The sequence below is a fragment of the Danio aesculapii genome, chromosome 23, assembly GCF_903798145.1.
Source record: "Danio aesculapii chromosome 23, fDanAes4.1, whole genome shotgun sequence".
Taxonomy (NCBI): Eukaryota; Metazoa; Chordata; class Actinopteri; order Cypriniformes; family Danionidae; genus Danio; species Danio aesculapii.
Window position 1 is genome coordinate 6,087,977 of NC_079457.1, and position 14,411 is coordinate 6,102,387.

Below are 14,411 nucleotides of genomic sequence, written 5' to 3' on the forward strand. Positions count from 1 at the left end.
ATATATATATATATATATATATATATATATATATATATATATATATATATATTTATAATTGGTGCAGTTTCATCAAGAAAGTATAGATGAATAAGCCTAGAGCGACTCTAAAGATAAAAGAGAACAAATCTCACGACTGTCAAACATTTAACGAGGCATCTATCTATCAAATCCACAAATGAAACTGCAAAAAAGGTTTTCTTGTGTTAGCCTTATTGAAAAACACACTTCAGGCACTTTCAGAGCAAACCTGCACCGTTTTAAACACCACAGGAAAATACTTGTAAGACAGTCATCGAAATGCACCTCTGTTTGTTGCGAATACACTCCCTCTACTGGAGAAAATGACATACTGCGGTCAATTTAGTTATTTTGACGTGACTCAAAAGAGAGCAAAAAAGAGGGCTTTTATCATCCTATTTTGACTGTCATCATCTGAGGAGGAACTGGAAAAAAAACATCCCATTTTAATGTGAAAGATTAGGTTTATTTAGTACAAAAGTATTTCAGCATGACGGGCAAAATTGGTTGACATGAGAGGGAGACACACAAACGAAATGATGCTCCAATTACATCTGTAGGACAATATAAATATATCCATGCACTCATGTATTGGATATATATATATTTATTTATAATTGGTGCAGTTTTATCAAGAAAGTATAGATGAATAGGCCTAGAGCGACTCTAAAGATGAAACAGAATGAATCTCATGGCTGTCAAACATTTTAACAAGGCATCCATCTATCAAATCCACAAATCAACTGCAAAAATGGGTTTGTTTCTTAGTATTTTGGTCTTGTTTTCTTGTACAAACCTTTTAATGGGTTTTTAGAAGTCGTGTTTTCTGATTATTCTCAAAACAAGATCCAACATCTGTCAGAAGAGTTAGAAATATTGATTTGTTTACCTTTTTAATTTAGACTTATGCCACTTTTTTTGCTAATAAAATTTCTGATGAAATTTTAGGTTAGAAAACAAGACTTCATTTTGCTTCTCAAGAAAACCTACATTGATTTGAGAATGCTTCGTCGTTTTTATTGGAAAACATAGCAAAATACTGATGAGCAGAATTTTTGCGGCGTTTGGAGTGGTGTGTTAGCCTTATTCAAACACACACTTCAGGCACTTTCAGAGCAAACCCGCACCGTTTTAAACACCACAGGAAAATATTTGGGGAAAACCAATCCAAACATGCATACAATTGAAACAGTTGTCCATCAAAATGACAGCATCAAAGATATCAAAATTATTAGCAACAGTATTAATTTTATTTGTATAACCAACTACCAGAATCACAAGATTCAATTAAATAATTCACCTAAAAATAGAACTTAACATCATTAACTTTAGCTATAAAGTTCATAATGGTGGTCTATTCCTTGTAAAAAAGTTTGCATTCAGAAGATATGAAGGTATATTTCACCCAAAAATGAAAACGTTCTCACTATTTACTCTCTCTTAAGTGGTTCCAAACCTTTATGAGTTTCTTTCTTATGTGTTTGACACAAAAGAAGATATTTTGAAGAAAGCTGAAAACCTGTAACCATTGACTTCTGCAGTAATTTTTTTTACTAAGGAAGTCAATGGTTACAGGTTTATCTTCTTTTGTGTTCAACTCTTAATGAGAATTGAGTAAATGAGGTCAGAATTTTGATTTTTTTGGGTGATTTATCCCTTTAACAGTGCCATCAAATGATGTCCAATTGTATTGTTGGGTGAATTATTCCTTAACCGTATTAGAAAGAGGCTGAACCCTACAGCGGAGAAACGCTGACTCCTGTGCAGCTACTCTAATAGAGTGAACTATACTTGAGGCTCCGCCTTCTTCCAGACGGACTCCTCCTCCCCTTGCCTCTTGGCTCCGCCCACTCACAGTTTGGCCTTCCCTGGCTGCAGCTGGAGGTTCTGGAGTTTCATTGCCATTCCCATGTTGCCAGTAATCTTCAGTTTACCCTGGAAAAATGCCTGGAAAAACAGGACACAAAAAAGTGATTAAATATTAATTTACAAGCTCTTGAGCTCCTGGGGTCCCTGTAGAGGTCATTTTTTTTTGTGAGAGGTAATTTTCAGTGTCTTAACATTCTACAACATTCAGGGCATTTAAGAGATTAGATTTGACCATGAAAAATGTATCAGCTTGTACTGTTTATACTTCATATTCAAGCTGCTCACAGTAAAAAGCCTTGAAGAAGAATATCAATGCATTTTTAATCTATTCTGTAGAGGACATCTTAAGTGGGCAAATATAGATAACATTTACATGTATTTATTTATTTATATATATATATATATATATATATATATATATATATATATATATATATATATATATATATATATATATATATATATATATATAAATAAATAAATAAATAAATAAATAAATAAATAAATAAATAAATAAATAAATAAATATATATATATATATATATATATATATATATATATATATATATATATATATATATATATGTAATATTATATATATATGCTTTTTAGGCTTTATTCATTCATTCAAGGCTTTTTACTATCAGCAGCTTGAATATGAATTATAAACAGTACAAGCTGATACATTTTTCATGGTCAAATCGAAGCTCTTAAATGTATTATAACTATTTTTATTATATTTTAATTTATGCCATGCAATGAAATGAAATGAAGTGAATAGAAGTTAAGTATTCAAACACATTTCTCAGGCTGCAGGGAATAAGACATATTAAAATAAATAAAACAAATATGTTATTTATTTATTTATTTATTTTTGCATTATATTTAAATGTAATAAATGTATTATGACCTGCAATTAAATTAAATTAAATTTTATTTAATATACAAACACATTTCTTATGCTGCAGGTAATAAGACATTTTAAAATAAATAAATAAATATGTTATTTATTATAATATTATTCATTTATATCATTATATTCAAATTTATTAAACGTATTATGTCATAAAATTAAATTAAATTAAACATAAAAACACATTTCTCATGCAGCAGGTATTAAGAAATGTTTTAAATAATATGATAAATTATTTTAAAATGTCTTAATGCCTGCTGCATGAGAAATGTGTTTGTAAATGTAATTTATTTTAATTTAATTTTATGGCATAATACGTTTAAATTAAATAAATAAATTAAAAAAAAATTGTTATTTATTTAAAATAAATAACAAATTTATTATAGTAGATATTTATTTATTCATTTTATATTTAAATTTACTAAACTTATGCCATAAAAAAATAAAATAAAATCTGAATTAAATATTAAATTAAATATTCAAACACATTTTTCATGCTGCAGGCAATATGACTCTAAAATAAAATAATATTATAATAAATAACGAAAAATAAAACAAAAAAACTCATATAGATAAGCTTTTCTGCTCTGTCCTCAGAAGACGAACCAATTCACAAAAGGCCCAATCTGATTAACCTTCAATTACGCAGAACAAGTTTTGTAAGTCAGGTGAATTATCTCCTGATCGGCTCACCAGTCGCACAGAAACTCATTTCATGATCAGTTTAGTGAAACTCTGGAGCAGAAGAAATGCAGTATCTGAGCAAGTGACTCATTAAAGTGTCTCTGTAAGTGCTGTTCAATCGCATATACGCAAATAGGAAACACTAAAGCATCGACGAGTGGATGCACATAATGACCCGTTTCATTCTGTTCACAAACTGAGGTTTCAGAGGTGGGGAGGCAATTACAGAGCATAAAAACAAATTAGGGCCAGGTAAATATGGATGCTTTATTCACTCTGATAGATGTTACTAGAAAGCGGAGAGCCTGAGGAAATACGAACGTTCTCTAATAACCAAAAGTCTCAGTTTGCACACTCGGTTTTAACAGTTTACATAAAAAATAAGGGAAAACAAGCCAAAATGGTTCTTTAAAGGGGTAGTTTACTCAAAAATTTACATTTAGAGTTGATTTACTCACTCTTGGGTCATTAAAGATGACTTTTTGTGTCTTCAGGAGAACATTAAAGATGATTTTTAGCTAAATTCAAGGTGCTTGTTGAGTTGTATAATGAAAGTCAATGGTTACCCGTTTTTGACATTAAAAATAAATACTTATAAACATGTCCAAATTAATCTTCATGGATCCTGTTGACACTGATGTCTTAAAAACTCTCTCTAATAACCAAAATAACCATTTGCACACTTCATTTGACCAATTTATGTAGAAAAAAAGAAATAAAAAAGTCATGACTGAATCAAAATTGTTTTTAAAGAGATAGTTCACTCAAAAATATACATTTAGAGTTCATCAACTCATTCTTGTGTCATTAAAGATGACTTTTTGTTTCTTCAGGGTAATATTAAAGATGATGTTTAGCTAAATTCAGGGTGCTTGGTGATTGGTATAATGCAAGTCAATGGTTACCCGTTTTTGACATTAAAAATAAATACTTATAAACATGTCCAAATTAATCTTCATGGCTCCTGTGGACACACTGAGGTCATAAAAACTCTCTCTAATAACCAAAATAACCATTTGCACACTTCATTTGACCAATTTACGTAGAAAAAAAGAAATAAACAAGTCGTGACTGAATCAAAATCGTTCTTTAAAAGGGGTAGTTCATTCAAAAATATACATTTAGAGTTGATTTACTCACTCTTGGGTCATTAAAGATGACTTTTTGTGTCTTCAGGAGAACATTAAAGATGATTTTTAGCTAAATTGAAGGTGTTTGTTGAGTTGTATAATGCAAGCCAATGGTTACCTGTTTTTGAGATTAAAAATAATCACGCATATACAAGTCCAAATCAATTTCCATGGCTTCTGTTGACTTACTGAGGTAATAAAAAGTTTGAGGTCTGTTAGTTTGCATACTGGGTTTTATCAGTTTTCGGAGAAAAAACAAGTCATGACTGAATCAAAATTGCTTGTTGATTTGTATAATGCAAGTTAATGGTTACCCGTTTTTGAGATAAAAAATAAACACATATAAACAAGTCCAAATCAATCCTCATGTCTCATTCTGTTGACACAATGAGGTCTCAAAATGTCTCTTTAATAACCAAAAGTCTTAGTTTGCACACTCCGCTTTACCCGTTTACATAAAAAAACATCAAAAAACAGTCGTAACTGGATCAAAATTGTTAATTAAAGGGGTAGTTCACTCAAAAACATTCATTTAGAGATCATTTACTCACTCTCGGGTAATTTGAGATGACTTTTTGTGTCTTCGGGAGATTTTTAAAGATGATTTTCAGCTAAATTCAAGGTGATTGTTGATTTTTATAATGCAAGTCAATGGTTACCCGTTTTTGAGATTAAAAATAAACACATACAAACAAGTCCTAATCAATCCCCATGGATCCTGTTGACACAAAGAGGTCTAAAATAGTCTCTCTAATAACCAAAAGTCTCAGTATGCACACTCGGTTTTACCAGTTTATGTAGAAAAAACATAAAAAAAATTTAAAAAGTCATGGCTGAATCAAAATTGTTTTTAAAGAGATAGTTCACTCAAAAATATACATTTAGAGTTGATTTACTCACTCTTGTGTCATTAAAGATGACTTTTTGTTTCTTCAGGGTAATATCAAAGATGATTTTTAGCTAAATTCAGGGTGCTTGGTGATTAGTATAATGCAAGCCAATGGTTACCCGTTTTTGACATTAAAAATAAATACTTATAAACATGTCCAAATCAATCTTCATGGCTCCTGTAGACACACTGAGGTCTTAAAAACTCTCTCTAATAACCAAAATAACCATTTGCACACTTCATTTGACCAATTTACGTAGAAAAAAAGAAATAAACAAGTCGTGACAATCAAAATCGTTCTTTAAAAGGGGTAGTTCATTCAAAAATATACATTTAGAGTTGATTTACTCACTCTTGGGTCATTAAAGATGACTTTTTGTTTCTTCAGGAGAACATTAAAGAGGATTTTTAGCAAAATTCAAGGTGCTTGTTGATTTGTATAATGCAAGTCAATGGTTACCCGTTTTGAGATTAAAAATAAACACTTACAAACAAGTCCAAATCAATCCCCATGGATCCTGTTGACACAGAGAGGTCTAAAAAAGTCTCTCTAATAACCAAAAGTCTCAGTATGCACACTCAGTTTTACCAGTTTACGTAGAAAAAAAACATTAAACATTTTTTTTTTTTTAAAGTCATGACTGAATCAAAATTGTTTTTAAAGAGATAGTTCACTCAAAAATATACATTAAGAGTTCATCAACTCACTCTTGTGTCATTAAAGACGACTATTTGTTTCTTCAGGGTAACATTAAAGATGATTTTTAGCTAAATTCAGGGTGCTTGGTGATTGGTATAATGCAAGTCAATGGTTACCCGTTTTTGACATTAAAAATAAATACTTATAAACATGTCCAAATCAATCTTCATGGCTCCTGTAGACACACTGAGGTCTTAAAAACTCTCTCTAATAACCAAAATAACCATTTGCACACTTCTTTTGACCAATTTACGTAGAAAAAAGAAAATTAACAAGTCGTGACTGAATCAAAATCGTTCTTTAAAAGGGGTAGTTCACTCAAAAATATACATTTAGAGTTGATTTACTCACTCTTGGGTGATTAAAGATGACTTTGTTTCTTCAGGGAACTATTAAAGATGATTTTTAGCTAAATTCAGGGTGCTTAGTGATTGGTATAATGCAAGTCAATGGTTACCCGTTTTTGACATTAAAAATAAATACTTATAAACATGTCCAAATCAATCTTCATGGCTCCTGTGGACACACTGAGGTCTTAAAAACTCTCTCTAATAACCAAAATAACCATTTGGACACTTCATTTGACCAATTTACGTAGAAAAAAAAGAAATAAACAAGTCGTGACTGAATCAAAATCGTTCTTTAAAAGGGGTAGTTCATTCAAAAATATACATTTAGAGTTGATTTACTCACTCTTGGGTCATTAAAGATGACTTTTTTTTTCTTCAGGAGAACATTAAAGATGATTTTTAGCTAAATTGAAGGTGCTTGTTGATTTGTATAATGCAAGTCAATGGTTACCCGTTTTTGGAGTTAAAAATAAACGCATAAACAAATACAAATCAATAGCCATGGCTTCTGAGTCATACATTTACGTCTTCTGAAGCAAAATGATCAGTCTGTGCAAGAAACTGAACTTTATGTACAATATTAATAGCTTTAGTTCACAGCCTAAATAAACAGTTATTGGTGAAAACATAGTGAGTGCGAGCTTCTGGGCACTTTATGATGTATGCACAAGCTAACAATAAGCTAATAATTTTGTAAATAGTGTTTAATTTCTTGCACAAACCAATCGTTTCATTAGCAAGAGCTCAGTGTGTCATTGGGGATTGATATAGACTTGTTTGTATGTTTATTTTTAATCTCAAAAAAAGGGTCACCATTGACTTGCATTGAACAAATCACCAAAGACCACAAATTTATCTAAAACCTCTAGCTAAATCTTCTCGAATATTCCCCCGAAGAGAAAAAAAATAGTCAAGATGGAGGACCTGAGAGTGCATAAACTAACAGCAAATTAAAAATTGTGGGTGAACTATCCCTTTAAGGTTTTTTGAATAAATTAATGACTTCATGAGAATGAGTAGAGCAAATATTTATATAATACAAATTATTAATAAAATAGTTTGTATTTTGTTTGTAATTTGCATATAAGCAGGGCTAAACAAGCAGTGAAGTAAAAGTAGACATCAATATTCTGTGGAGGCGGAGATTAGCACCCCTATTACATCATGGAGTGGAACATTCCATAACCTGCGGTTTCAATATAAGCTGTTTTTTAGAGGAACGATGATTATTTGAGTTCTGAAGCGTACACAAAGGATCAAGGGATTTTTTATTTCTCAAGTTTATGACCCTTTAAATGTATATCATTGTTAGATTCAATGCTTCTCAAATGTTTGTGATTTCTCATGGGTCAAAAAAGTCTCTCGCTGCATTTATTTTCCATGAAAAGCTCGGTGGACGCGTGGAAACTTGGAGGAATGGAAACTCTGTGATCCAGACGGGAGGCCAAACTATAATCTCTCTCTCAACATGAGCCATTAGAAGGCCGGCGAGTGGAGAGAGAGTGTTTTTGAACATCTGCGGAGGGGTTTTTTTCATGGAAAACAAGAGAACGGTTTGAGAAAACGCACAAAAGAGAGAGTGGGAGCTACACAAACCTGTGCTTTTAAATGCTCAGCCTTGGCATTCCTTAAAAGAGAGACCCAAAAGCATTGTAAAAGATACCTCTCTGAATTCAACAACACAAATTCAGGTTCAGATCTTACTTCATACACACGAAAACCTACGTTGGACATTGTAGATGATAGAAAAACATCTGGTTTAATGTGGGATGGGTCTCTATGGTGAATCCAAACAGGAAAACTCAGACTAATCAGCCGGAATCATAATTATAACCATGTAAACCACTTTCGCATCCCACAGATATTTTATGCAACCCAAGCACGAAACAACATTTGCAACCTATTTCCAAAGTTTGAGGCAGAAAAAAAGCCACGTCTTCTAAGCTATACGTGTTTATTTGCTTTAAAAAAGTTCGATTTTATACAGATTTGATGTCAAAAAAAAGTATTATGGAAACTAGAGCTGCATGATTAATCGAAAAAAAAAGGTCGCGATCTCGATTCGACCCCCTAGACGATCTGAATCCAGCATTTCTACGATTCTGCCAATCAAGTTTTCAAGTTTAGGAGAGAAGCAAAGGCGGCTGCACAAGTCTTCACATTGTTTTATAAACATTGCTCAGCGATATGGACACCTCATTTTTTGTCTATTAGTTCTGATAAATATTGTTTTTAGTGAAAATAGGTGGGACTAACAGTCCATTAGGGGTGGATGGATGGATGGATGGAAAAACAAACAAACAGCTAACTGGCATTAAGGGGCAGAGCTATTAGTCATTTAGGGGCAGAGCTATCAGTCATTTAGGGGCAGAGCTATCAGTATTTTCGGGGCAGAGCTATCAGTCATTTAGGGGCAGAGCTATCAGTCATTTAGGGGCAGAGCTATCAGTCATTTAGGGGCAGAGCTATCAGTCATTTAGGGGCAGAGCTATCAGTATTTTAGGGTGGGACTATCAGTCATTTAGGGGCAGAGCTATCAGTCATTTAGGGGCAGAGCTATCAGTTTTTAGGGTGGGACTATCAGTCATTTTGATCGGCTATCAGACCTTTAAGGGCAGGACTATCAGTCCTTTAGGGGCAGGACTATCAGTCATTTAGGGGCGAGGCTATCAGTCATTTAGGGGCAGAGCTATCAGTATTTTAGGGTGGGACTATCAGTCATTTAGGGGCAGAGCTATCAGTCATTTAGGGGCAGAGCTATCAGTAATTTAGGGGCAGAGCTATCAGTATTTTAGGGTGGGACTATCAGTCATTTTGATCGGCTATCAGACCTTTAAGGGCAGGGCTATCAGTCATTTAGGGGCGGTGCTATCAGTCATTTAGGGGCAGGACTATCAGTCCTTTGGGGGCGGGGCTATCCTTTGGGGCAGTGCTATGAGTCATTTAGGGGCAGTACTATCAGTCATTTAGGGGCAGAGCTATCAGTATTTTAGGGTGGGACTATCAGTCATTTTGATCGGCTATCAGACCTTTAAGGGCAGGACTTTCAGTCCTTTAGGGGCGGTGCTATCAGTCATTTAGGGGCAGGATTATCAGTATTTTAGGGTGGGAGTATCAGTCATTTTGATCGGCTATCAGACCTTTAAGGGCAGGACTATCAGTCCTTTAGGGGCAGGACTATCAGTCATTTAGGGGCGAGGCTATCAGTCATTTAGGGGCAGAGCTATCAGTATTTTAGGGTGGGACTATCAGTCATTTAGGGGCAGAGCTATCAGTCATTTAGGGGCAGAGCTATCAGTAATTTAGGGGCAGAGCTATCAGTATTTTAGGGTGGGACTATCAGTCATTTTGATCGGCTATCAGACCTTTAAGGGCAGGGCTATCAGTCATTTAGGGGCGGTGCTATCAGTCATTTAGGGGCAGGACTATCAGTCCTTTGGGGGCGGGGCTATCCTTTGGGGCAGTGCTATGAGTCATTTAGGGGCAGTACTATCAGTCATTTAGGGGCAGAGCTATCAGTATTTTAGGGTGGGACTATCAGTCATTTTGATCGGCTATCAGACCTTTAAGGGCAGGACTTTCAGTCCTTTAGGGGCGGTGCTATCAGTCATTTAGGGGCAGGATTATCAGTATTTTAGGGTGGGAGTATCAGTCATTTTGATCGGCTATCAGACCTTTAAGGGCAGGACTATCAGTCCTTTAGGGGCGGTGCTATCAGTCATTTAGGGGCAGGACTATCAGTCATATAGGGCTGGGAATATCAGCTCTATGCGGTGGAGCTATCAGTCTATTAGAGCGGGACAATGAGTATTTTAGGGCAGGACTATCAGTAATTTAGGTCAGGGTTATCACTCATTTATGGGTGGGACTATCAGTCCTTTATAGGCGGGAATATCAGTTCTATGGAGTGGAGCTATCAGTCCATTAGAGCAGGGCTATCAGTATTTAAGGGTGGGATAATTAGTAATTTAAGTCAGGGTTATCAGTCATTTAGGGGTGGAGCTATGAGTCATTTGGGGCAGAACTATCAGTAATTTAGGGGCAGAGCTATCAGTATTTTAGGGTGGGACTATCAGTCATTTTGATCGGCTATCAGACCTTTAAGGGCAGGACTATCAGTCCTTTAGGGGCGGTGCTATCAGACCTTTAAGGGCAGGACTATCAGTCCTTTAGGGGCAGTGCTATCAGTCATTTAGGGGCAGGACTATCAGTCATTTATTATTTATTTAGTTTTGGAACAATTAGACCATATATAGCTAACAGTCATTTAGGGGCAGGGCTATTGGTCAATTAGGGGCAGGACTATCATTGCTTTAGGATTCCTTCACTTTCGCCAATTGGTGAAGTTTTTTTCCTCGCCGCTGTCGCAACTGGTTTGCATAGACTTGCATAGATTTGTAAAGCTGGGCATCGATGGTTTACTCTTCAGTGTTTGGACTCTCAGAATATTAACATTGAACTGAACTAATCTAAACTGAACTGAACTTAAACACTGACAACTAAACTGACACTGTTGTAATTCACTATAATCTTTTATGTGAAGCTACTTTGACACAATCTACATTGTACAAGCAATATAGAAATAAAGATGAATTTAATTTATTTTAGGGCGGACTTTCAGCAATTTAGGTCAGGGTTATCAGTCATTTAGGGGTGGAGCTATGAGTCCTTTAGGGGCGGGGCTATCAGTATTTTAGAAACGGAGCTATGAGTCATTTAAGGGGTAAGGACTAAGTCGTTTGCAAATCTTGTGTAGTTGTGACAGCTTTGGCACAAATCATACTTAATATGATATGAAAAATTAAATAACTGTAATTAGGCACTGTCTGACAGGTAGTAGTGCAAGTGTAGTGCTCTCCTCAGGTGTATGCACTCAACAATAAAAACACAGAGCCGCATTTTCTGTTCATGTTAAACCAGAAAGGCTTTAAAACAAATGAAACTAATGTACATTTTTTTCAATATAAAAAGTGCAGCAAGTGTAACTCTTCCACTGAGTTAATATTAGATGTGAATTTATGTTGTGTTGTTCAATAGTTATATAGAGATATAGGCGCCAGTATTGTAACAGATACAATATATCATGATTCCAGCCTCATATTTCATATTTGGCTATATCTCAGCCCTAAATGGTTATTTATGTCAATGTAAACAGTTGAGGAAGAAAAAGGCACTTGTATGAGTCTTGCTCCTTTGATTCCTGCATTGAGCTGCAAGACGTGTTTGTTCTCCGAAGAAAACTCAGAAATACAACAGCGGTCTTTGAGTTCAGAAACAGAGCTCACTGATATAATAAAAATAACTCTCTTTGGAGTGGCTTTGTGCTTTATAAGGTTTTCATCCTTGAAAAACAACAACATTACGCACTCAAGAATGTTGAAAAAGTCATATAAGAACCTGAAAAATTACACAACCAACTGCTTAAGTTAATTTGACATTTCAAAGACATTTATCTGAGTCTTTTAAAGCGTCTGTGTAATCAAAATAAAGTTGTTAGTATCACTATTTTGGTCCTAAAAGATATCTTAGGCCATCAATTGGCGGTGAGCCTGGGTGCGAGCGAGGTCCCTTTCATCGCTGCTTGCAGCTTTAATGTTTGGTTTATGTTTTTATTAGTTTATTATTGCTGTAAATATGCAATTAAATAAAAATAAACTATTATTTTATATATACTTATTATAAAATATTAGTTCATTTTCATTTAATTTCAGTTTTAGCAATACTAAACACAAACTAAACATTATCAGCACATACAATGTAAAAAAAGAGGATTCAGTAAAAGGGTGGATTCATCAATGTCTCAAGATAGTTGTAGACTTAAAAGCCAGGGATAAAAAGTGAGCCTTCAGTCTTTTAAAATTGTTAAAATTGGGTATTGTTGTATTTAAAATTGAACATACATTCACCGGCCACTTTATTAGGTACACCTGTCCAATTGCTCGTTAGCGCAAATTTCTAATCAGCCAATCACATGACAGCAACTCAATGCATTTAGGCATGTAGACATGGTCAAGACGATCTGCTGCAGTTCAAACCGAGCATCAGAATGATGAAGAAAGGTGATTAAGTGACTTTAAACATGGCATGGTTGTTGGTGCCAGACATGCTGGTCTGAGTATTTCAGAAACTGCTGATCTACTGGGATTTTCACGCACAACCATCTCTAGGGTTTACAGAGAATGGTCTGAAAAAGAGGAAATATCCAGTGAGCGGCAGTTCTGTGGGCACAAATGCCTTGTTGATGCCAGAGGAGAATGGCCAGACTGGTTCCAGCTGATAGAAAGACAACAGTAACTCAAATAACCACTCGTTACAACCGAGGTCTGCAGAAGAGCACCTCTGTACACACAACATGTCCAACCTTGAGGCGGATGGGCTACAGCAGCAGAAGACCACACCAGGTGCCACTCCTGTCAGCTAAGAACAGGAAACTGAGGCTACAATTCACACAGGCTCACCAAAATTGGACAGTAGAAGATTGGAGAAATGTTGCCTGGTCTGATGAGTCTCGATTTCTGCTGTGGCATTCAGATGGTAAGGTCAGAATTAGGCATCAACAACATAAAAGCATGAATCCATCCTGCCTTGAATCAATGGTTCAGGCTGATGGTGGTGGTGTAATGGTGTGGTGGATATTTTCTTGGCACACTTTGGGCCCATTAGTACCAACTGAGCATTGTGTCAAGACCACAGCCTACTTGAGTATTGTTGCTGACCATGTCCATCCCTTTATGACCACAATCTTCTGATGGCTACTTCAGCAGGATAACACACCATGTCATAAAACGTAAATCATCTCAGACTGGTTTCTTAAACTTGACAAGGAGTTCTCTGTACTCAAATGGCCTCCACAGTCACCAGAGCTCAATCCAATAGAGCACCTTTGGGATGTGGTGAAACAGCCGACAAATCTGCAGCAACTGCGTGATGCTATCATGTCAGTATGGAGCAAAATCTCTGAGGAATATTTACAGTACCTTGTTAAATCTGTGCCACGAATGATTAAGGCAGTTCTGAAGGCAAAGGGGGGTCCAACCAGGTACTAGTAAGGTGTACCAAATAAAACAGCCGGTGAGTATGAGTATATATATATATAAAATAAAGAATGGAAATGAAGGTGAAAACTGCACAGAAAGGTTTATGCACATAATACTTAATATGTTTCTGTATTATTTTACAAGTTTGGATGGTTTGGCACACTCTGGCTTGTTAATGATAAGTAGACAAACTGAGACTTTTTTGTGTGTGTGTGTGATCGGTCATCAACACTTACAGTCTGTGGATTCATCTTTCCAGTCATGAGGTCCAGCAGGTCTGAGTCGGCCATAGCAATAGTGCAGTCTGCTTTCTTATCTGAAAAAGACACAAAAAGAAACCCATTAACGGGAACCAGAGCTAAAAATAAACAGCCTGACACTTGTTGCGTTTTTTTTTGGTTCAGTTTCTTTATCTCTTGTTACACAACGAATGAGAATCCAGCACGCGTGAGCAGGTTTGATCCTGGTCATTAGGCTGAAACACACTCTCAATGGCTATCATTTGCTCTCATCCTACACACAAATCACGCACGCACCTGTGCATATCTGCAGTTTCTGCGGTCACACACACCCACACATCATTAAAAGTAGACAAGAAGAGCAGGAGCACAAACTCTTCACTTCTGGAAAAACGACACATGACGCTTCACCATCAGTCATTCACAGTTGAAGTCACAACTGTTCGCCCTGCTGTGAATTTCTAGTTTCTTTTTTTTTAATATTTCCTAAATGATGTTTACCAGAGCAAGGAATTTTTCACAGTATTTCCCATAATATTTTTTCTTCTGGAAAAAGTCTTATTTGTTTAATATCAGCTA

General features: G+C 35.3%; 1 protein-coding gene across 1 annotated transcript in view; it reads right to left on the reverse strand.

Moving 5' to 3' along the window:
* Positions 1 to 465: 465 nt before the first annotated feature.
* The window catches only part of scp2b (sterol carrier protein 2b), a 27,452-nt gene continuing 13,506 nt past the window's right edge, over positions 466 to 14,411 (reverse strand). Inside the window, exons 4-5 of the mRNA XM_056449860.1 lie at positions 13,830 to 13,909; positions 466 to 1,968 (exon numbers count right to left, since the gene is read on the reverse strand). Coding sequence (XP_056305835.1) covers positions 1,873 to 1,968; positions 13,830 to 13,909 — 176 coding nt within the window. The 3' untranslated portion in view covers positions 466 to 1,872. The remainder of the gene's footprint in view (positions 1,969 to 13,829; positions 13,910 to 14,411) is intronic.